The 24548-nt window shown below is 54.1% G+C and overlaps 1 protein-coding gene across 1 annotated transcript; it reads right to left on the bottom strand.

Moving 5' to 3' along the window:
* Positions 1–1667: 1667 nt before the first annotated feature.
* Positions 1668–24300, bottom strand: KIF1C (kinesin family member 1C). Its single transcript, XM_058283700.2, has 23 exons — positions 24174–24300; positions 22390–22509; positions 22021–22153; positions 21567–21643; positions 21009–21188; positions 20301–20366; positions 19734–19912; positions 19540–19651; positions 19055–19132; positions 18845–18910; positions 18679–18754; positions 18134–18212; positions 17796–17941; positions 16109–16278; positions 15856–15935; positions 15664–15739; positions 10173–10252; positions 9166–9260; positions 6378–6461; positions 5815–6001; positions 5612–5684; positions 4368–4985; positions 1668–2908 (listed from the first exon to the last, which is right to left on the bottom strand). Exons 3-23 carry the CDS (start codon positions 22124–22126, stop codon positions 2213–2215), a joined length of 3324 nt encoding a protein of 1107 aa, XP_058139683.1. The 5' UTR covers positions 22127–22153; positions 22390–22509; positions 24174–24300; the 3' UTR covers positions 1668–2212.
* Between the last annotated feature and the right edge of the window lie 248 nt (positions 24301–24548).

The following is a 24548-nucleotide window of genomic DNA, read 5'->3' as shown; positions in this document are numbered from 1 at the left end:
CAAGCACTGAGCTACATCTGCTCCCCTTCACATCTGAAAAATGGAGACAAAGACCTACTTTACAGAATTGTTTTAAGGATTAAATGATATGCCAAATGTGTGTATACATACAGCACAAGTAGCACAGATGTTAATGGGAAATTCTCAGAATGAAATCTAGACAAAATCCATGTAGATTTTAAAGATTTGACTTGGGGGAAACAGACTTGGCCCAGTGGTTAGGGCATCCATCTACCACATGGGAGGTCCGCGGTTCAAACCCCAGGCCTCCTTGACCCGTGTGGAGCTGGCCCATGCGCAGTGCTGATGCGCGCAAGGAGTACCCTGCCATGCAGCGGTGTCTGCCTCGTAGGGGAGCCCCACGCGCAAGGAGTGCACCCAGTGCGAAAGAAAGTGCAGCCTGCCCAGGAATGGCGCCGCCCACACTTCCCGTGCTGCTGACAACAACAGAAGCGGACAAAGAAACAAGACGCAGCAAATAGACACCAAGAACAGACAACCGGGGGAGGGGGGGGATTAAATTAATTAATTAATTAAAAAAAAAAAAGATTTGACTTGGAAGCCTGGAGAGAAGGATTTTAAAAATGACAGACAATACATATTTATATAAGACAGAGATTTTAGGGGAAAATAATCCAACTGCATTTTAAAATATTGTGCTTTTTCATCCTGACTCCCACAGCACTCAGTTTGTTCCACTCAGCTTGCCCCAAACTGCACAAAACTGTGTACTCTATCGCTTCCTTGCTCTCAGTTAGTTTCCCCAACCAGATTATAAACTGGTCCAGTAAACACTGTTGCCAAAATATCCATTACATTCCAGATCTTGGGTCACTGTCAACAGGTCCCTGAAGACCTGGCAGTCCAAGCTGCCAAGGAAAAGGTAGCCAGCATCCACACATGGGAACCAAGAGTAAACTGTGGTTTGGCTGCAGTTAGGACAATGTCTGGTTTTGGATGCTGCACCTTCAGACGACATGAGGAAGCTGCAAAGCAGCAGCTCAGATTTTCAAGTGCAAGTCTCCCTGAGACCAGGATGAAAGCATAGGGATTTCTGAGTTTGGCGACGTGAAGGCAGACCAGGGATAAGATCTAATGGGCAAAACCTTGACAATGTGGCACTGACATGGGCTTGTTCCTTCAAGTCAGAACATTAAAACAAGCAGGCAGCAGGCTTCTTGAGAAAAATCTGAAGATAAACACTACTCCATCCGGAACACTGAACGTGCCCCACCCCGAGCCTGGTCCTGAGAACAGGACCAGATTGAAGGGACAGACACAGCAGATGTGACCCACACTGCCAAGACAGAATTCGGGGACGTTGCGGCTACTTGGGAGACCCTGAAACAGGTGAAGGGATGTAATGAGGCAGAACCCACCTTCTCCCCCAGCCCCGGCCCCACATCCCACCACGGCCTGCCGGGAACAGCCAGCTGGGCATGTGCTCGCTCCCCCTCCCGCCCTGCTCTGTCCAGTACAATGAGCGCGCTGATGGGGGTTGAGATGGAGACACTGGGTAAGTGAAAAAGGGAAAAAAAGAACCGGTTATACACCCTGAAGAGAGGAGACAATTCACAGTTTAAGACAAGATGGAAACGAGCCGTATTTGTGCCTCTTACTGTATGTAATCTCTACCTCCATTAACGCAACAAATGAAAACAATGAGCCACCTGTTTGCTATCCTTTATTAAAGGGTCCCACACCATCATGGGACTCCAGCCAAACCAGACAGGTCCCCCAGATATAGCAGGAGGCCTGGAAGGGGAGGGGAATGACTTAGGATCCACCACACCTCCCTGGAAACAGAAACCCACCACAGACAGACAGACAGGGGCAGGGGAGGAGAACTTGCCTCACTCTTGGTTCTCCCCCCCTGGTCCCCACTTGAAAAGGAAGTCAAACACTGGCTACGCAGCCCCCAGCCCCCCACCCCACCCATAGCAGCGTTGGTGGGGCCCCCCTCGGCAAGGGGTGGCCCCGAGGCAGCTTCCTCTCTCTTCCTTCACTTTGGTTTGCTCCTGGCAGCTCTGTGCCCTCTTCCCTCCTTCGGCCTCCAGCCCACTCACCCCACGTCTTCTATCACCTACTCGGACCTTCTCTGTCATTTCCTGGGCCTCCCTGCCCCAGAGCTTCTGGGGAAGCAGCTTCTCAGGTGTCTTCTCACCTCCCAACACGGGGCCCCTGCCAGACCCCCCTGCCCAGGTAGTAGGACTCACACAGCTGCCCCACTCTCCTTGAGGTCAGGGGCTGAGCGCTGCCGCCTCATCCGTGGGGGTGTAGTGTATGGGGGGTAGCGGGGCCCAGGGGGCCGTTGGGCCGGGTACGGTTGGGGCTGCTGGGGATAATAGTTGTGCTTTTTGGGCTGGAAGTGCTGCGGTTCGGGCTGCGCAGAACTCCCTCCCCGGGCTCGGCCCCCTCCATCCAGGGAGTTCCTGCGGGGACGGTGGGACCGGCGGGGACTTGGCGGCCTGCGAGCAGGCGTTGCTGGAGGGGGAGTGACCTCCTCCTGCGGCTGAGGTGGAGCTGGGGCTTCCCCGGGCCCCATCCCCGGCCAGGATTCCCGGTGCTGAGGGTTGCTCTTGAAGGGGAAGCGCAGCTTACAGTCGTGAGGGGGCACAAAGCGGGCTGGGGGCCTGCGCAGCCCCCCACCGCGGCCCCCGGAGCCCTGCAGTCCCTGCAGCCGCAGCTGCTCCTGCTTGAGCCAGCGAAGGCGGCCACGACGAAAGGCGGGGTCCTCCTCCATCAGCCGTGACACCCGCTCCCAGCTCGACAGGGGTGGCGAGGGCGGCCGGGCTGAGGGCGACGCTGATGGCGTGCGGTCACCGGGGGCTGCCTCCTCTACCCCTTCTGACCCTTCCGGGGGCGCCCAGGTGGCCTCACCAGCTTCCTCGTTCTCATCCTCCTGATCCTGGGAGGAAGCGGGGGTGACAGAAAAGGGAAAGTGATTTGAGGAGAGCTGAGTCCTAAGGAAAGTTAGAAGGCCCTGGAGGGGGCTGGAGATCAGGGTCCCGAGAAGGGCTTGGAGATGGGACGGCAGAAAAGGGCTGGTTTAGATGCTCAGGCTCAAGAGCCAGCTGGTCCAGATCCAAGCCTGGTTCTGCACTTCCCAGCGGTAGGCTCTGGGTCTTGGGCTTCTAGCCCCTCTGTGCCTCCGCTTCCTCGTCTGTAAAATGGCGTCAATAATGAGCATATCTACTGCGCTGGTTGTAGGAAGAATTAAATGAGAATTATGTATCTTTAAAAAAAAAAAAAGAATTAAATGAGTTAAACCTCTAAAGTGCTTGGTACAGCACCTGGCAGGTAGGAGGCACTCAGTGACTATTTGTAGAATAAATTCTGTTCTAAGCCCTGGGGATACAGCAGTAAACTAAACAGAAGGAAAAAAAAACTCCCTTCATGGAGTTCACATCTTAGGAGGGTGAAACATTTGATAAACACATTAATAAAAAATATATAGTGTGGTACATGTATTCTATTTGAAGTAAAAGCTGAGAGAGTGTGTGTGGATACACACACATAAATATAGTATGCCAGAAAAAGGCAGCAGGGGAGGGCCATGGGGAGCCAGGGGAGGGGAGCCACCACGGATGGGAAGGGGTTCATGGAGAATTTCCCATCTCAGCAAAGGCCGGGAGGAACTGACGCAGCAAGCTGGGTGACTATCTAGGAGGAAAGCTTTCCAGCAGAGGGAGGGCAGGTGCAAGGCCTGGAGCTAGGAGCGAGCCCAGGGAGTTCAAGAGCTGCAGAGAACCACAGTGAGCACCACTTCACACCCCTCGGAAAGGACTACTACGAAAATGAAAAATAAGTGTAGGAGGAAACAAGAATACTCATTCCTTGCTGGTAGGAGTGTAAAATGGTACAGCTGCTGTAGAAAAGAGTTCAGTAGTTCCTCAGAAAGTACAGAATTATCATATGACCTGGCAGTCCCACGTCTAGGTATACACCCAAAAGAACTGAGAGCAGGGACTCAAGTAGCTATTTGCACGCTGATGTTTGGAGCAGCATTATTCACACTTGCCAAAAGGTGGAAGCAACCCACGTGTCTACCGACAGAAGAATGGATAAACAATGGAATATTACTCAGCCATAAAAAGAAGTGAATTGCCGGTACATGCTACAACATGGATGGACACTGAAGACACCGTGTAGCCCGACATAAAAGGACAAATACTACACCTGTGTAACTTTACTGTAAACCTACAAACTGCTCTAAAAAATAAAGTCTCTTTAAAAAACACAAAGAAAGAGGGGGAAGGAGGTTGGAATCCGAAGTGGGAGGTTCAGGTTCTAAAGGGAAGACCGGAAGGAGGGGAGCGGAGGAGGAGTGAGAGAGCCGGGCGGGGCAGGCAGCAGGGCGGCCCTACCTGGGCCAGGGGGATGACCCTCTCCATGCGCAGCATGCGGTCCCGCAGGGCCTGCAGCTCGCGGTCCTTGCTGCTGTTCTGCAGCTTCACCTCCTGCAGAATCCCCGTCAGCTTGTCGATGTGAGCCCGGAGGTCCTCCACCTCCGCCCCGCGGGCCCCCTCCTCACTGCCGCCACCTCCGCTGCCGCCACCGACGTCCTCCTCGCCCACCGTGTCCCAGACGTCCCGGGCCACAGCTCTCCAGGCATCGCCAGGGCCCTCAGGCTTGCCGTAAGTGCGGCACAGCTCCCGCATCTTGAGGGCGGCCAGGGCCTCGATCTCGGCCCGTCCGTGGCGGAAGTCGGCCAGCGCCACCTCGTAGCAGATCTCCTTGACCGCCTGCATCTTCAGGTCGGCCATGGTGGCCCAGCGGGGGTCTTTACCCTGCAGCCGCCGGCGCTGGGGGATCTGATAGACCCTGCGAGGGGCCCTGCGCTTGCCGCTGCTGGGCAGGCCGCAGCGCTTGACGATGGTCTGGACCGTGGTGGGCGGCAGCTGCTCCCGCAGCGAGGAGATCAGCCGCCAGCTCTCCTCGCAGGAGCGCTTGTCTGAGTCATCCCCGCTGTCGGAATCTGCATACTGGGGCCAGAGAGAGAGAGGCCCAGTGCCCTGCTCAGAGGGCCTGGGCTCCAGTCCCGCTCCTCCCCGTCCTGTGTGCCCTGCCAGAACAGAGCTCGTCTATAACAGAGTGAACCTGACAACATCTTCGACACTGTACAGTGTGAGGATGACGGACACGAAGGACTTGGAACAGTGGCTGATACAGCGAGAGTGAGCAGTCGCACCAACCGTCGTCTACCAAGTCCGGGATCGTGTGGATACGTATTATTGCTCAGGATGAGGTTAAAATTTAAAAGTCCACTTATAGAAAAGACTTAAGTAAATAACAGTGCAGGTGGTGCTCTGATAAGTAAAACCATAAAGGTGGCACAGGACACACTGGAGTCTGAGAAAACCCTGGTGAACTGGGAAGACCTTAATTTAGTTCCCTGAACACTGGTTTTCCTCTGCAGATCACATTTCTCTCAGCGTTCTTCCTCCTAGACACCACCCCGACCCCTTGTCCCCTTCCCCTTTCCCACTCCAGCTCGGCCAGGGCAAGCTGCTCCGCTGCCCGCAGCCCACCTCCAGCCTCTCACCCATACACACTGCAAAACCCCAGGGCTCCCCAGCCCTGCCACTGCTCCCCTCGGCCAATCCCTCACCAGTCGCTGCTGCTCCAGCAGCAGATCAGCCTCTTCCTTTTCTTTCCGGTACTGATTCTCCAGGTCCTGCAGCCTGGTGGGCGGGGAGGAGGAGCTATGTGGGTTCTGGAGCCACCGCAGTGGGGCGATGACACCAGGGGGAAGCTGGAGGCTGGGAGGGGCAGCCCGACAGTTCATGGGGCCTGGGTACGCCTTCCTCATACCTCTTCTCCATCTCCAGCTTGATGTCGATGCCCTGCTGCTCCAGGAGTTCCTTCTGGGCAAAGTTCCAGTCAACGGGCTCAGAGGGTGGTCCTGGGGGCGGGGGCACCCCTCTTTCCCGTTCCAGCCGTGCCTGCTCCGGGTGATTGAAGCGGAAAACGTGGTTCTTGCCCATCACAATCCTATTCCCTGAGATGGAAGGAGGGAAACGTGGACTGGCTCCCCCATAGCAGCATACCTACCCCCAGCTCAGGGCTTACAGGGTCTTAGCCACAGCTCCCAAGGGCCCTGCCACCCTCTCTCCCGTCACCCCAAGTCACCCCAGGAGCCACCCCTATCCCTGAGCCAGAGGGAATTGGGAGAGTCTGATGCTCTTCTCCTGCTTCCCAGGGGAAGTAGAAGACTCGAGACCTGGTGCCTTACTCTTATATCCCCAGTTCCTTCTTCACAGCTCTTGCCATTTCCTATTTATTTCAAGGTCCTGCCCTAGGATTCACCCAGAAAACTCTACCCCGGGTTTCCCACCTACAGCCATGCCCCACAACCCTCTTTGCAGCACTTCTACCTGACTTCAGCACCAGTGGCTCCAACACGAGTTTCCCATTGACGTATGTTTCGGCTCCTTCACAAGGCTCTAGTGTGACCACCACTGAACAGACAGATGGAAAACAGGGAAAGATTAGCCTGGGGCAAGGTGGGGCACGGTCACAGTCACCCACTTCGCATCGACCCCCCAAAACACAGACATGCACCACAGAGCCCACCCCCAGTACCTGTCGGGGTGCCATGGCCCCTCTGGTATCAGGCAGCACAGGAAAGGAAGAGCAGAAGGAGGGTTAGAGCCCCAACTACTATTCCCAGAAGCCTTTGCAGTGGCTCCCTACTCACCCACTACCACCCTCCCTCAGTTGCACCTTCAAAAACCAGTAATTCTCAGAAGGCTCCAACCCTCGTGTCCAATTAGTCAGCAGACCCTGTCATTTCTGTCTTTGTTTCCATTCCTTCTTTTCTCCCATTACCCCTGGCCAGGTCTGGATTCCTCCACCAGGCTCTTAGCTCATCTATCTGTCTTACTACATCTTGCAAACTACCATCTAACTAATTTTCTCAAATCACAGCTCACGTATCACTGTCTCATAAGACAAGATGAAGTTGATCCTACCCAAACAGCTATGAAGCTGCTCCTCTGCAAACCATCGATCCTGCCACTTGCTGGGGACACAGAGATGCATGAGAATGGCCCCTGCCCTTGGGGCGAGGTGCCCTATATCACAGAGGGAACCCTGAATTCCAAAGATCCAGACTCTGCAACTCCTTAGCTCAGGGACACTAAGCAAGTTCTTCTATGAGCTTCTATAAAATGGGACAACCAATCTTTCTTTATAGAGTTCATGGAAGGCTCAAATATGTAAACCATGAAATGATATGCAAAAGTTATTATTATTTATACTAAAAGTAATAGAGAAACAGAAAAACATTAGAATTAACTGTCCACAGGGCAGAACGTGGAATTTCTAAGTCATATTAGATGCCATGGGAGAACAAAGAAAGCAGTGGAGCACTCAGTTTAGAGGCAGAGGCCTGGCAATGAACATGTGAAAGTGGCAACTTCTGAGTAGATCCTTGCAAGGGACATGGATTTCAAAGGGCAGAATTGAGAGAAAAGAGGAAGAGGGTGAAGTTGTGTAGAGACTGCTCAAGGCATCCCCATGCAAGGTGGCAGAAGGATAGGATGGGGGTCGGTCTAGCCCCAACCTTACTTCCTTATTTCCCATCATGCCCCCAAATTCATTCATTCATTCCCAAATACACTGAGCACCTACAGTGTGCCAGGGACTATTTCAGAGCCTGAAAATACAGTTGCGATAAAAAACAACAATCCATGCTCTCAGAGTTGACACCTGGCTAGTCAGACAATAAACAAGCAGACAAGCAGAGAATCTCAAGCTAGAAGGGCACAGGTGTTATGGAGGGAAATGACGCCAGGTGAGGTGAGGACAGCCTTCTCCTGTCCATGAACCACAGCAACCTGGCCTGAGGCCGCCCCTGGAGCACAGCCCCTGGAGCCTGAGAGCCTGGGTTCAGTTCCTGTTTTGCTGTGCAGTCTCAGGCAAATCACCCAACCTGTGAGAACCTCAGCTCCCTCCCTCACCTGTGAGCCTGTGGGAGGAAACGAGAGAAGGCTCAAGGTCAACAGCTGAGAATGATGACTCTTCACCTCCACCTCTCTGTCCGTGCCCCCCCCCCCCACCTCCTCTCTGCCTGTCCCTGGTGAGGTCTTAAATCTGCCATGAGAACTGCGGCCCCAAACTGACAAACCCTTAGAGCACAGCACCACTGGCTGCTTCGACAGTGATTTAAGCGCGCACCCATCTCACGTGCCTGCGGGCCTTGTATGGCTCTGCTGTCTCCCTGAGCACATGGCTGGAGGTAACTGCAGAAGGGGAACAACTCATTGGGCGGTACTGATTCAACAGTGTTTAACCCATAACGCCAGAAGCGTTTGCTGCCACTGGGGACGTGAACCACACCAGGATGCCGGCCTTAATCTGCTGACACTGAACCAAACTGAAACCCAACAGCCCGAGTTGTAAACCAGGAGAGTGTTTCTTCTTATTTTTACAACTGTGCTGACCATGCATGCCCTATTTCTCTGTCACTAGCCTAGGCACCTCTAGATGTCCGAGGCAAGCAGGGTCCACGCTGACAGAGAGCTCGGTGTGCAGCCTGTCCTTCTCCCTGCCTTCCCTTAGCAACCTGTATTCACAGAGCTTGAGGATTTCACCTGGGCCTAACTGGACCCACATCAATCAGTTTTTTGAAGTGACTGAACCAGAAAAAATCAGTGACCTCAAAACATGTCCTACACCACATTGGTATTATTTTGTTGACGTGTCCAACAGGCTACTACCTTCACCCTGAAGGCCAGTGTTCCTAAAAGCTTTCGCTGCTATGGCCATAGAAGGGCAAAAGTCTCTGAAAATTTTGGAACCAGAGGGATATGTGGACTGTTTAACTCCCAGAAACCTTTGCAGTCACAATTGGATAGAAGCAGGTTTACCACAGAGATAAATTCAGATATCCCACTGAAACAAATACAGATTTTCATTAAAAATGACCAGGAGGCTATTTTAGGCTAAAGAAGTCGAGGAGGGCAGGCTCCCAACTGCTCCAAGCTCTCAGCCTCTGTGCACCAGTGTTCTGCTTTTGCCTTGGGAACCTGCACGCCCTGGCCCTGCAGCAGGCACCTCTGTACAGCGCCCAGTCCAGGCCTCTGTATTCAGTGCCATGGGGCAGACCATGGGACCTGACGCCCTCCCTGTCTCACCCCTCCACTCACCCCCTACCATTACCTTCTCCGTCTGGCTGAGGGATGCTCCGGAACAGGCAGTGTTGCTCCCGAATGAACTGCCCGGTCAGCTTGATGTCTACATCCACCTGGCCGACCCTAGGGAAGCAACAGCCAACACTATCTGAACATCATGCCCAGGCACTTGCCAAGCTCCTTATGAGCATGAGTTCATCCAGCTCAATGAGGTGAGTGTAATTATTCTGATTTCACAGATAAGAAAACCGAGGCTCAGAGAGGTGAAGTAACTTGCCCAAGGTCATGCAGCTGAGCAGTGGTGAAGCTAGGATTTGAGCCCAGGGCAGCCTGACTCCAAAGCCCATGGTCTTGGGTCACCACATGAGAAAGCAAAGGGGAGATGTTCAGAGACTCCAGGTCACTCCCTGTGTGTCACCTGGGGTAGGATGGGGCTCTCAGCAGAGGGCCTTCTACCCACCCTTAGGGCTAAACAGCTGAGGACTCGCTCCCTACACCCAGTGGTCACCAAGGACCCCATAAACACCTGTGGTGAGAGGAAAGGGCACCTCGCCCCTTTAACTAAAGGAGATGACCTCAGAAGTATTGAGTCCCATGGCTGTGTCAGCATCAGCCAGCGAAGCCCCTGCCCTCAGCTGCTGGGCCTGGGGCCATGGTCCCCTCCTCTCTCTCCCCAGGGAAGTTCCCACCAAGGGATGCCCGAGACAATGCTGTCAGGGGCTAGCATTGAGGTGCTCTCAGTTTCCGACCAACTCTGTCCGGTAAACCAGGAGCTACCCCACAAGTGTTGATGAGTTTGGTTCCAGGAAGCATCTCACCCTAACCAAACTGGAGGGTGGAAGCAGGATGGCCGCTGAGCAGGCTTGACAACATCTCAAGAAGCCCAAGAGCAGGCGGGGCGGTGGGGACATCTTTCCAGAGATCTGTGGGGTCTCCAGGGGGGTCACCAGGAAAGGGAATCACCACGGTGGCTGTCCCTCTGCAACCACACCCCACCAAGAGAGGCTGGCCTGCAGGCCACTGAGTATATGCTACCTGGTGACACCATCCTTGATGTGGTAGAGCAGACATTCAGACATCAGGGGGTCTTCGTTCAGGTTCACCAGGTGGGGAGTCTGTAAGGGAGGTAGAAGGCGGTCAGGGGAAGGTGCTCGAAAGCCAGCCTGGGGTGCCACAAAGAGGAAGTGAGGGGAAGAAGCATCAGTAGACACCTCTCCAGGCTGCCTGCTGCCCGTCTCCCCTCACGCTTGGAGAACTCTCCCACCCTCATCACCTCCTCTCTCCGCTCACCCTGGGGAACGTGAGGAGTGCCTTTGCTTCCCGCCTCTCAGCTGCTCCTGTTTCCTTTGCCAACCCATCACCATCCCAACCCACCCTCCTTACACACAACTGGGCCAACAAATTCACCCCGACCTGAGTCAGCAAGCGTTCCCGAGGCCCCTTTTCTGAGAGGTACCTCGACCCACCAGTCTTCCTGACTGGAAACTTGGAACCCAGCTGCCCTCTCTTCTGCTTTCCCTATACTCCCTCTATCCGAGTCCGATCATTTCTTCCCTCAAAATCCATCTTGCAACACCTGGAGCATGAGACAGTGGTGGCTAAGGGGACTGGTACTTCCCACCTTTCTTTACAGCTGGAATTTCTTCTGAGTATATATTACTTTTATAATAATATTTTAAAAATTACAAAGTGCCACTTCAATTTAAAAGCAAACAAAGATAGAGGGATTAAGAGGTGACTGCTAAAGGATGTGGAGTTTTTCTTTTTGGAGTAATGAAATTGTTCTAAAATTTTTTGTGGTGAATGCACAACACTGTGATTATACTAAAAGCCACTGATCTTAAACTTTGGATGGATTGTATGGTATGCGAACACATCTCAATAAAACTGCTTTTAAAAAAATGCAAAATAACCAACCTGTTTCTCTCACCTGACACCCTAACTCTTCTGGGTCCCCACCTCTCCCCAGACCAGCTTCACCTCATTTCAGGGTCACTGTAGCAGCTGCCTGGTGCTGTCCCTGCCGAATCCTCCCCTCACACCTGGCTGATCATCCTGCTGCTCTGCGCTGAACACGCAGCTTCTTTCCTTCCCTAAAAGCACCGTTTCCTGAGTTCTGTGCCTCCCTTAATGACAGTCCCACTCTCCTCTGGTTTGTAACCCAGAGCAGCACACAAGCCTGGTCCCCACCGCGTGGCCTCATACCACTAGCTGCCAGGACTCCCTCCCCACCGCATGTGCCTCAGCCCACATCGGTCCAGCCCCTCTGCACCACCCCACCTCCACGGGTCTCCCCGACTCCTGCTCACACCACACCACATCGCTTCTCTGCTCAGACTTTTCCAGCTGGCACCGCAGGGCCTCCTGACCTGAGCTCCAACTTTTACCCTGGCATCGCTTCCTCCACATCAGGGCCTCAACCCACCTGTTCAAGCTCTGTGTCCAGCCCCTCATTCCTCTTGGGTGCTCCTGCTCAAAAAATTGTTCAGCACTCACTCCAGAAGCTTCTTGCATCCACGACCACCCACGTGAGCTGACCGCGTGTGTGTTCCTCTGCTGGGAACAGCCTCCCTTCCTGCCCCACCCGCCCCACACCTGTCAAAATCATTCACTGCCTTCACGTCCCTCTCGCCGGCCTCGAATGCCACCTCCTCCGTGAAGCTTTCCTAAGCCTTCCAACTGCCTCTTCTTGACAAAGGTTTTCTACGTGCAAAGACCCCAGGGAGGTGCTAGAAGGGGCCCAGAGACAAGTCAAGCCCAGATGCTGCTGTCCTGTCAGTAAGGAGATTAGAGTCAACTCAGGAGGTAAGACTCGGCATGGAAACCTTGCTACAAGTGAGAATTGACACCTCAGGGAGTTACTGATCTTTTCCCTCCCTCGCTTGGTCCCTTCATTCACTTGTTCCCAGAGAGCTGAGTGCCATCGTGCTCTGTGAAGGACTGGCATGCAAAGAAGAACAAGGTGAAGAACTGTGGGAGTTGAGGGAGAATTAGGAGGACTTCATGGAAAATGCAGCATTTGAGCTGGTCTCTGAGAATAAGGAGAACGTGGACAAGCAGAAGGAAGAGCAATCCAGAAGAAAAGAAGAGTTTGCGCAAAAGCACGGGGCAGCAAAGCACAGGCTGTAGGGGAAAAACAGCCAGTAGCTGAGGCCTCTGTTTGGGGCCCACACTGAACAGTGAGCTGAGGCTGAGCCCACACTAGACACGGTACACACTGTATGAGTCCACCTCCGCCAGCACCCAACCATCACTGCTGAGACATTTCTTCTCCTGAGGGATGTCACATCTCCCCCTGCCCTGCAGCTTCAGCCTGCTCTGGGAACAGCAAACACCAAGGGCTCTGGAAGCAGAAAGGAATCTATCCCTGGGGAGAGGAGACATAATTTAGGGCAGTGCTTTTCAATCTTTGTTCAGCCCTGGGATTCTTTGTTCAAATGAAACCTTACCTAGAAGCCCAATACGTAAGGCAGATAAGCAGAAGTCACTGAGGGCAAGGCTGGGGGTGGGGGAAGGATGCTCCTGAGCCAGGCTGGAAAATCACGGACTGAAGAAGCACTGAGGACTGCTGTTGGCCCAGCTGGAGGAGGCTTTCCCTAAAGGGTCTCTGCTCTGTCCGAGACAAACTGTAGTTTTGGCATCAGACCCCAACTCCCCATCCGACCATTCTTGGGTTGGTATCATCCCACCAAACCTGCCTCCTCTGGATGTTCTAACACCTTTCTTTTCTGAAATGCACAAGTCTTTAAACATGCAAGAATTATGCTCATCCTCAATATCCTGAGAAAAATGTAAAATTAACCTATCCAAAGACACCTTTTTTTGCCAATCAGATAGGCAGAGGTAAGAGTCTAATAACACAGGATGTTGACAAGGGTGAAGGAAAACAGGCCCGCTTATGAGTGGCTCTTGGGAATATAAATTGATATGTTTGTAATGCTGGAGGGCACTTTGGCAATATATATCAAATTATTAGATAGCTGCTATTTGACCCAAAATCTCTACTTCTATTTGTTTGACAGATGATGGATCTATTTATAAGGTTATCCACTGGAGCACTGAGTATAATAGCAGAGATTTGGAAACAACCTAAACGTCCATGGGTAGAAAGATGGTTAAATACATTATCCTATGTCTATGAAATATAATATTCTGAAGACAACTAGTTGCCTCATATGCTGATAATACATTGCTATGTGGGAAAAGCAAAGTGTACAGAACACAGTATGCCACCACTACCATCAAGGAGGCTCTCTGTGGTGTGCATGCATGTATAATTACATATAGCGTAAGCCTGTACATCTCTACAGGTGTGCATGCACGTATAATTACATATAGCACAGGCCTGTACATGCACAGAGGAACTGGGAAGGAAGGAGACTTACTTCTTATGTTACAAACTTTTCAATACTACCTGAAAGTTCTCCCTGGTGTGTACTACCTTTTCAAAAAGAGTAATCAGAACAAAACAAATGCCCTCCCTTTGGTCTCAGGCTTTAGTGGGTGACATCTCCTATGCAGTAGCAAGTCCTCCAGGAAAGAAACAGGCAACCCATCAGTTTCCCCACCACTTTTGATCATTTCTTCAATCCTGCAACTGTGGTGGAAGCGCCCCAGCTTCCAGATACCCCCAGGTGGCTGGCTGGAAGTCATATCAAGAGCCATCTGTAGGACCCCCAAATCCCAAATCTGGCTAGGCTCCAGGAAAGTTTAGTTCCTTCAGAAAGACCCCAAAGGAAGTAGATGTGACTCAAATGATTGAGCTCCCACCGACCACATGGGAGGTCCATGGTTCAGTTCCCAGTGCCTCTTAAAGAAGAGAGAGAACTGGCACAACGGGCAGACGTGGCAAGCTGACACAATAAGATGACACAACAAGAGACACAAGAAAAAAACATAATGAGAGACACAACAAAGCAGGGAGCAGAGGTTCCTAGTGCCTCCTAAAGAAGATGAGTAAAACAGCAAGCTGATGCAAAGGGCAGGTGCGGCAAGCTGATGCAACAAGATGACACAACAAGAAACACAAGAAAACATAATGAGAGACAACAAAGCAGGGAATGGAGGTGGCTCAAGCGATTAGGTGCCTCCCTCCCACGTCAGAGGTCCTGGGTTTAGTTCCTGGTGTGTCCTAAAGAAACAAGGACGATGAACAGATACAGCAAGCGCAAACAATGAGGGAGGAGGAGGGAGGGAGGGAGGAAGAAAGGAATGAAGGAAGGAAGGAAGGACCCCAAAGCCCTGGGTTCCCAGCCTTGGACCAGGGCCCTCATACTCAACCAGCTGCTCTCAACCATTTATCTACAGTGCCTTCCGCCAGGCAAGCAAACCACTCTCCCCTTTTCAGATCCCTGTTCAATGATCCCTGCTTATGCAGTCTCCAGACAGACCAGGCCTTACCAAATAGGGAGGGACCTCCTTCCAGTAACCTGCCTCTTCCAGGCAGCCCCCAGTGACCCAGGGCACCGTGTATCTGATTTAGGGCCTGATTCTATTCTGCTTTGTACCATAGACCAGACAGGCTTGATAGATGCCTCAGTCAGTAGGAATGGAAGGTCCTGCTCTATTCAAACTGGCCCCTCCACAGTCCCTTCTTCCGCATATACCAGGCCAGCTGCGCTGGCTGTCCATAGCCAGCATCATTCTGATTGGTCAGTTCCTGTGCATGCTGGCTGTTAAATATTTTGAATATCATTCCTGCCTCCAACTGAGCCTGGTCACTCCCACCCTGCTCCCTTTCTCTCAGCTAAGATTTACTGAGCAGGTGACAGGCACATGGCAGGCACTGGTGTCAACATGAGGCCCAAAGATTGCCAACATCCCGTGATTGCTCAGCCTGATGTTCTCCTTGCTTTTTTCTCTCTCCCAAATTCCATTTATCCTTCAGGCTCAACATTCCAAACCACCTTCTCCAGGGAGCAAATTTCCATATGTCTCTAGGCCACACTACTGCTTCCTTCCATGTATAGATGCCTCACTGCATTTACAATCCCCATCTTACAGTTTAGTGGTTACTCCTTCCTCTATTCCCTTTAGTCTTATTTTCCTGAGTTACTGTTTTTAAAATGTACTTTTCAGTTAGATTTTTTGAGTAGGTAATAGATGCACAGGCTACAAAATTCAAGTCATACAGAAGGGTAGACTCCGTATATGTCTCTTTGCCTCCAATTGCCCAGTTACTCTCCTCCCTAGAGGTAACTGCTAGAGCCAATAATTTATGAACCCTCCAGAGATAAATTCTATGTGTGAAGTAATAGACACATGTGCATGCTTATGTTTGTAAATGCCTAGATTCTGAGCAGCTCTTGAAATCCCCCTAACCACAGGCACCCTGTCATTCTCCCTGCTCCCTAGAGTCCCTGCTCACAGGCACCCGACTCGGGCTGACTGTCAGAAGGACAGAGAAGGTCGCTGGGGAGGAGACAGAGAAGACGCAGGGACGATTTAGAGACTACCACCCTACAGCGCCCAACCCTCTTCTCTCAGCATCCAGCTCTGCAGGTCTCCTCACTTGACACTCACTCACCTTCTTTGGAGAGAAGACGCCCACGGTTCCCCCATCCTCCCGGACGGCCACCCCCATCTCAGCCAACAATGCTTCTCTGGGGGCAAAAGACAGGCAAATGTTCACCTTATCATCATAGCCGATACCTTCCCACCCCTGCAGGGCTTGACCCTCCCTTCCAGCGGGCCAGCTGTTGGCCCCAGCCCCTCACACCTCTCCATCCTCAGTGCTTCTGTCTTGCGTAGCTTTTCCTCCCAGGTCTCATTCAGCTCAGCGATAATCTTTTCTGTCTCCTGGGGACACAAGGACAGGCAGGGATCGGGACTGTCTAGGATAACCACCTACTCTGGGGCTATGTTATTCCCAGGATTCCTTCTTCCTCTTAAACTCCCAGCTTTGGAAGAACCACAGTCCCAGCAGCCCCCTCCTCTCAGACCCCCAGACCCTTGCCACTCCAGCTTCCCACCTGCAGTCTCTCCATGGCCTCCTCAGGCCCAATATGGGGCTCCGCGTTGGGGGAAAATGACGATTCCAGCTCCCCATTGTGTGCAGGGGGAGACGAGGGTGAAGTTGGGGTAGGGGGAGCCGATACAGCTGGCAGAGCACCTCCAGGACTCCCCTCTTCCACCTTCAGGCCTGGGAGGTAGAAAAAGTAAAGATGGAGTTGGTCAGAGAAACAGCGGCAGGAAGTTCACAGAGGATGAGTCTTTACAGGATGTCAGAAAACATCTGGTCAACCTCCCACCGGGCAGGAAGCGCTCCTACCACAGCCTAGCCAAACGGGCATTCGGCATCTGCTTGTGCATCTCCAGAGTTGGAGAACACATTATTGAATGAGGCAGCCAGTTACTTCCATTCTTAGATGACATGCACTGTCGGAAAGCTCTTAGCTATGTTGAGCTGAAATCTGCCCGGTGTCATGCGGGTCTACTGTTTCTAGTTCTACCCACTGGGATAAAAGAGGCTACACTGCTTTTTCTTCTGCATAACCACCCTTCAAAAGCTGGAAGGCAGCCTATCCTTCTCTTTCCAAGAATGGACATCCTTCTTCCCTGAACTGTTCCATACACAGTTTCAAGCCTCTGACTGCCCTCAATAGGACGGCCCCCAGTGCAGAATTCAGAGTCCCTATTTGACCTGGTCAATATCAATGACACACCTTCTAATACGGCAGCTGCTTTGTATAAGTGAGATTACATTTTAGAAACCTTTCTTTTGTTAAGCTTATGGGCAGCTAATGTTTGTATGAGAAAGTCTACCAAGGCAGGTATCCCACCAGCCTATTCTTTTTTTCTTTTTAACTCTCAAAATAAAAGCTGATGTGACAAAGAGACATTTATAACTTTATAATAAAGTATATTTTTGGAAGAGTAAAGACTATTGAAACAAGAAGTAGAATTTGAAGCAAGATCATTGTTTAAATACACATTACCTCAATTAATTATACCCTAGCTTTCTTTGCAAATTTAAATTCTTCTGGGAAATTTAAAAGGGAAAATAACAAAGCTTGGTTTCTCTTGGGTTCTCATTATTGATCGGTGATTTATCTCTAACCAGTATTTTTCTGATATTTATTTGTAAGTCTCAAGTTAACAAGGGTAGGCCCACAAAGACTTCTTATGCTGTCATTAATTATGCTGCATCCAGAGTCTTGGAAATCTTAAATTAAATTAAACAGAGTAAGATTAAAAGACAGAAAGAGAGGAGTGGGTATAGCTCAGTGATCCAATCCCCAGTACTTCCTAAAAAAAAAAAAAAAAAAAGAGAGAAAGAGAAGAGAGAGAGAGAAAGAAAGGAAAGAACGAAAGAACAGAAGAGACCTCTAACCCACCAACCTATTCCTATTGATTTATTTTTTAAAGCAAAAATTCAGGACTTGAGGTTCATTCCTGCTCCTGCCATTTTATTAGTTCCAGGAGCCTGCCAAGGTCCCTCTGAGTCCTGACTCTCCTCCGGAGAAGCAGTCCCTCCTCTAGGTTTGTAACATCTAGCGGCACGAGACCCCTCTCCGTATCTGTGTCCATGTCACTGAGCACATGAAGGGCTTTGTGGTGGGTGGTCCCTCCCTGGTCCCAGGACTGGGCAAAAGCAAGTAAGGAGGGGCAGGTGGGTCATAGGACATCCCTCAGCTGTCCCTCCCCGGGAGCCCTTACCTCCCAGGACGGAGGCCGAGAGCCCCTGGGCCATCAGCAATTCCCGCAGCCGGGCCACTTCCTCCTGCAGCTCTCGGATCAGCCGGGCATTGGGGTCCTCGTTGATGACAGCGTTGCAGCGGATCTGCTTCGTGCGGTCGGCATACCTGGGGTGCAGAGGGAGGACCAGAGTGGGTGAGGGCCAGGCTCAGGGCAGCCTTGGTCTGCTGCCTGCTGCCCTCTCTCCCTCCCAGGTCTCGAGGTATTATCTCAAGTGCAGGGTCCCACTGGGGATTCGGCCTCTGGTCTCCTGGCACTTTTGTGTGCTGCCCCTCCCCTGCCAAAGTGCAAAGCCCCACCTGAGGGTGCTGAGGGTCTCCTCGTAATTGATGTCAGCCGGGCTCAAGGCTGCAATCATTGCTGTGCGTGAGTTCCCACCTATGAGTGGAGAAGGAAAAGCTTTAGCAGGACTGGGTCCTAAGGAAAATCAGGCTGGACCGCAGGGTCAGGAAGGTCTTAATGCATAGGAACAGGGTTGGCTAGGGTCACTGTGTGAAGGAGGGTGAAGCCAAGGCTCATGGAGCTAACCATGAAATCTGGTAGTCAGCGCGAGGCGGGTGAGGTCAGGAGACATCAGAGACGTGTGGGACAGTCACAGATCGGTGGGAAGAGGAGGAAGTCAGGAGTGGAAGTGGGTTCAAGAGGGGTCATGGGCTATCAGGTCACTGAGGTCCTTTACTTGGCAGGAAGAGTGTGGCCTTGGTCTCAACCTCAGGAAGTCTTCAAAGGATATTCCCTGGGTCAGTGGGAGAGTCACTGGGACAAATGCAGGGTTTGAGCTGACAGACAGCTCAATGGGTTAGTGGGATGGTGGCAGGGTCAGCAAAGAGGAGGAGCCCCTTACCTAAATTCTCTTTGAGCAGCCAGGTGAGCACAGAGTCCCTGTAAGGGATAAAATCCGACTTCCGCTTCTTTGATTGCTGCGGGATGGAAGGGGAAGGGCTCAAGATGGGCCACCCTCTTTGCCCCCTCTCCCAGAGTCCCTTCTCTTGCCAACCCTCAGGCCTCACCATCTCCGCGAGGGCCGAGATCACCTTCCCTAGAGTCGTCAGGGACTTATTGATGTTGGCGCCTTCCTAGAAAGGAAGGAGGAATGTGAGGAGTGAGACCCTCTTCTCCCAATCGGACCCAATCCCCACTCCTCTTCTCCCTGGGTTATGGTTAGAGACCTCCACTCACAGCCCCCAACCCTGCCCCACCTCTCCCCCAGAGTCCCTCACCTTGAGGCGCATGCCCCGGGCCCCTGAGGAGTCAGCTCGCTCGCTCCCAGCGAGGTCCACCAAACTGATCTTACTAACCTGGAGGTCAAAGGAAAGAGGCTGGAGGTGACTGGGTTCCGTGCACGACTGGGAAATCAGGGGGATACCTACCAAGCAGGGTTTCGGGTAACCGGCAAGGAGAAAAGCCGGGAGGGGCGAGGGAAAGCAGCAGGAGAACATAGGGTACATAAAGACAAGAATGAGAAAGTGGATGGTCATTCATTTATCCGCTTATTCATTTATAAATATTTCCATGCCTACTCTGAGGCCTGCCCTGAAAAGTCTAGCAAGGACAAACAAGCAAAAAGATTAACACACTGGACCTACAGCACAAGCACAGGGGCTCTGGAATCCAGACAGAGGGGGCACTCAGCCCAGCATGGATGGCACAGAGGACCAAGGCCCCTCCCATCACGTCACTGTCCCTGGGGGGAGGGGTGTCCCACCTTCTCGGAGTCCAAGCCAGTGAGCTGGTCATGGCAGCGCTGTGTGAAGACGATGGTGAAGACGGCATGGGAGCGGCTGCTGGTCTCGTTCATGTTGGTGGCGGCCACAGTCCTGAGGGGAGGGAGGGGTCACTGGGGCCCTGCCTCTCCCCTTGCCAGCCCTGGTTGCCTTCCTCCCCACCGTCCAGTCTCACCGCGCCTTATTGCCGCAATCCATGAGGTCGGCAATATCTGCGTAGGAGGTCACAGCCAATTTAGACAGGTCCTGCACATAGGGGCCCAGGATGGGGTGCTCCCGCACCCGCAGAGAGCCCCGACTCTTGGGGTTCAAGAGGTCTCGTACCCGTTCACAATAGATCTCCATGTAGCTCACCTGAGAGAAACAGGTAAGAAATAATAAAGCCAGCAGTGAGGCTGACGACGACGCTCACTGTAAAGCCCTCCAGACATGGCAGAGGTAACGGCAGCTAACGCATACTGAACTTGTGGTGCACCAGGCACAGGGCTAAGCTTTTCACATATGCCCGCTCACTCACTTCTCCCTGCAACCCCAGGAGGAGGCATTTCACAGCAGAGCACACTCAGGCACTGAGAGATTAAATCACTTTTGTCCAAAGTCAGTTAGGAACTGGCAGAGCCAGGACTGGATCCCAGGCCGCCTGACTCTAGAGACAGCCTTCAGTCTTAACCTCTCTGCCCTCCTGCCTCACTGCCCAGGGAAACTAGCCCCTTCCTGGCCCCCCACCAAGACGTGGGCTCACCTCCACAGAGTAGGACAGCTCGGTGCTCTGGTTCTTACTGACGCGGGAGAAGAGGTCCTCACAGAGCTGGGGAGGGGGGTGCACAGGGACGCGATCTGTAGCTCCTGTTTCTCGACACCCCCATAGCATCCAGCACCAGCCCAGGCCCCGCCCCACAACACCCTGCCTAACCCTTACCGTAGCCCTGAGGAAGGGATTCCCATTTTACGAGTGGGAAAACTGAATCTCGAAGAGGTTCCCACTTGCCCAGGGCCACAGGCTAATAGTCAGGATGCACACCAGGCACCCTGACTCTGAAGCCTGTGCACAAGCAGCTGTGCTGCCCAGCCAGAGGGACTTATGTCAGCTCCCAGAGACCCACAACTGGCTGCTCCTGCAGGCAGTGCCTTGACTATGGCCCACAGTTTGTAGGGGGAACTGTGCTCACAAGTAATTATGAGGCAAGGTAAAATAATGGTTAAGTGGTGCAGCCAGGGCTCAACCCCAGGGCCTACTGACCCCAAAGCCTTGGCTCCTCACTGAGCCTCACCATCTTGGGTGGGGGCAAAGACCCCTCCCCATAGAGCCCTGGATATGCTGGGTAACAGCCAGCCCCTACCCCCGTCACGCCCCCTATCACTAGCTGCCTCAAACAGCCAGGTATCTGCTCTGTCACCCTTCGACTCCTATCCCTGCTCCCCTGGAGGGGAGGTAAGGGCTAGTGTGTACCTGGGGCACGATGCCCTGCTGCCCAGGCTCCTGCCGCCCCATCATGGTGTAGGATTTCCCAGACCCGGTCTGCCCGTAGGCAAAGATGCACACGTTGTAGCCTTCGAAGGCGTGCAGCAGCATCTCTTCTCCAATGTCTCTATACACCTGTTGTTGAGATGCAAACTGGGGGTCCTCGGCCTGGGTGAAAGGGCGGCAGAGAAAGACAGCAGGGGGCCCTGGATGACTTTGTCCTTAGTTTCTAGGACCCAGAGCCCTGCCTCATCACAGGTAACTGACTAAAGGTCCTGGTCTCCTCCTCTCCTCTCATGTTCCTAATCATCCCTGAGAATCCCATCCAGCCCCCTACCAGTCCTAATTATCCCAAGGCATCTACCTCCCCCATCCCGGTCCCACTCACAACCTAAGGATCCTACCACCCCTACCCAGGAGTCCTGATCCTCCTAACCCAGTCCCAATTCACCCCTGGAGGTCCTATTTCCCAGCAGTGGCCCCTCCTCAGGACCTAAACCCCCTGCCCCTCATTGCTTCGCTCTTCCCCCAGCCCAACAACCTCACCGAAGTGTGTGACCAGTAGGAGTAGTCAAAGGTGAAGCTTTTGGGAACATCCTTGCTCTGTTTAGGATTGATGATGGCTGGCGGGACAGGAGAGCCAAGGTCAGGTACCCCCAATCTCTCCCATTCCCCACAAGTCCCTGGAATCTAAGCATCCCACTCCCCACCTCTGTCCTAGTTCATCTCTCCCTTTTAATAATCCCCACCCCCTCCAGTCACCAAAGCTAATTTTGGCTTCCTAGGACCCGCCCCCCTCGGAGCTGCCTCCTAGGATTGGGCAAGGGAAGGCTCCAGGCCAACATTCCCCTTCCCGGGGGCCAGGAGCAGTAAAAGGCCACCCTGTCCCAGCCCCCGCCCTGACAGCTAGCACCTGCTCTGTGCCCAGCACTGCCCTCCTCCCGCGGGGCACGCCCGGCCTTCCCGGCCGAGCCCAGCCGGGCCCCTGGGACTCACTCACAGGTGGTGTTGCCCTGCATGCTGACCACACACTTGGCATCCTGGCCGGTCTCACGGGCGTTGAAGGGCCGAACCCTCACTGCCACTTTCACCGAGGCGCCAGCCATGGCTCCAGATACTCCCACCCTCCTCAGCTGGAGGACAAAGAAGGGGTGGTGAGAGCTGCTGGGGGACCCAACCTCGCTTCCTACCTTCTCCCAGGGCCTGCCCACCCCCCTTCCCTGGCCACAGCCCATCGAGAACCCAGTTTGTGCCCCCCTGGCTTTCCTCCCAAATGCCATTCTCCTGAGGGCTTCCCGGAGGTGTTTCTGCCTCTCTCCCCAGCCATATCTCAAGCTCACAGGGACCTGGGCCTTCGCTCCAGTGTTACCTGGCGTGCTGGCCCCAGACCAGGGGGGCTGTATCAGTTCTGGCTGCCACCGGCCCTTGCAGGGGGAGCCCCATCAATGCTTGGGGCCTGGCCACGCCAGCTGTGGCTGTGGGGGAAACCCTGGTTGTGGGGGAAGAGTGGTTAGGAGGTACCTGTGGCTCCAGAGATGGAGACCTGTCTGGGATATGGCTGGAGGGCAAGGGAGGGGGGGATGTCGGGAAAGGTAAGGACGGCTGCCCCTCTGGAGCAACTGAATGCAATGTGAATCCAAGGACAGGGGCGGTGATATTTTTATTCCTCAACACTCCCAGTGTACTGAACATTCAGATAGGGGAGAGAAAGAGGCTGAACAGAGAATGGTTCAGAAAAAGGGATACATGGGCAGAGAGATGCTGAGGGTGGTGAGAAGCAGGGGGAGGAGGGACACAAAGCCACAGACATCAAGAAAATGAGGGACCTGAGAGAGAGAAGATAAGACTGAGGCCATGCTATGAAGGGAAGAAAGGGAGGGAAGGAAGGAAAGGCAGAGAATATCAAACAGGCAAGGAGGGGTGCTCTGGGGCAAAAGGACAAATCAGGAGCCCAGGAGAGAGAGGAGAGGAGAGAAAATCCCAAATACAGAGCCTGCCCTAAAACTCCTCACAGGGCCAGCAAGGGAGAAGTAGAAATCACCTCCCACCCAGGGCTTACACACTGCCACACACAGAGGGGAGAGAGGGCTGATGGGCAAAGTTCAAGGGTGGAGAGGCAGCCCAGGCCTGGGATCCACAGGGCCTGCCTTGTGGGTCCCAAACCCCTTGTCCAGCGCCTAGCACTTCCTCCCCAGGATCTAGGACAATGGGCAGGGGAGGGTGGGGTCATCCTGTCTCTATCCCTACCAACTCCCAGCACTCCACTGTTTTGGGGAACCCAGAATACCTGTGTCTTTATGGGGGTGGGGGAAGGTGGGGGAAAGGAATCAGGCCAGTCCCAGCCCCTGCCTGGGGCTAGTGCTATGGCACCCATTGCCCTGGGGAAGGTGCCAGGCTGGAACTCAGGAATGTGGGTGATCGGGTGCCCACACCCTGGGAAGAGAGGTTGAGAAGCCCACGCCCATGGACAGGAGGGTGGAGGACTGTGAGGAGGTATCAGGGATGTCAAACCCCACGTGACCTCAAAAGACCCCCAACCGCTGTCATGCTGGGCCCGGCCTCACCAGCCTTCCTGGGCAGGGCACGGGAGCGGTGAGGGGGCTGCTCTGTCCCAGAACAGGAAAGGAGCAGCTGAGATCACCGAGGCTGCCTCAGGAAATACAGCCCTGACCCCTAGCGCCTGACCCACTGATAGGGACAAGCCCTGGTGATGCCCTCGCCGCTTATGGGGTGGGGTACGGGGTGGCACGGCTGGGGTATAATGAGGCAGAGGAACAGGGAGGAGGACAGGGGTTGGCCGGTGCGGCGAAAGGAGGTAGTGGGTTATGGGAAAGTGCCCGGGACTGGGGTGGGGCCGGCGGACCCGAAAGGGAGCTTCCGGCCACCTGCACCCTGCCCACCCGCAGTCCTCGGACAGGCCCTCGCTGCGGCCTCGCTGGGCGGCCATGCGGACCCCGTCCTCCTGTCCAGCCAACCGACGGCCGCCCTGGGCCTGGCACCTCTCTGCGCCTCCGCGGGACAAATGGCACATGATCCCGGCTCTCGCGCTCGGCCCGGCCCCCGCCGGGTGGTGCTCACTGCGACCCCGGCTCCCCGCCCCGCAGCCCCGCACATTCCTCCGCCGCCTCCCCGCCCCCCACCCCCGGTTCTCACCTCGGCGCGGCGGGGCTCCCGGGGCGGCTTGGCAGAGCGCAAAGAGCCGAATTCCCGGGAAGCGGGGAGCGGAGCGGGGGGGGGGAGGGCTCCGGGGCCGGCTCGGGGCTGCCCCCCGCCCCTCGCCGGGTCCCGGGCGGCGGGCGGCGGACTCGCGCCCCGGGGGCGGCAGCAGCAGCGGCGCCAGCGGCCGGCGCCCGCCCGGGCAGCGCGAGCTGGGGCGGCAGCGAGGGGCGGGGGACGGGCGGGCGCGCGCACGCCCGGGAAGGGGCCGGGAGGGGCAGGGAGCGACCCGGACTGTGCTCGTTAAAGAGGCAACGCTCTGGGGCCGAGGGGCCCACCGGGCGGGCACGGCGGAACTGAGCTGCGGGCAGG

The sequence above is a fragment of the Dasypus novemcinctus genome, chromosome 21 (genome assembly GCF_030445035.2).
Source record: "Dasypus novemcinctus isolate mDasNov1 chromosome 21, mDasNov1.1.hap2, whole genome shotgun sequence".
NCBI lineage: Eukaryota > Metazoa > Chordata > Mammalia > Cingulata > Dasypodidae > Dasypus > Dasypus novemcinctus.
The sequence above is the reverse complement of the archived record's forward strand: the minus strand, read 5'-3'. Positions and strand labels throughout refer to the sequence as shown.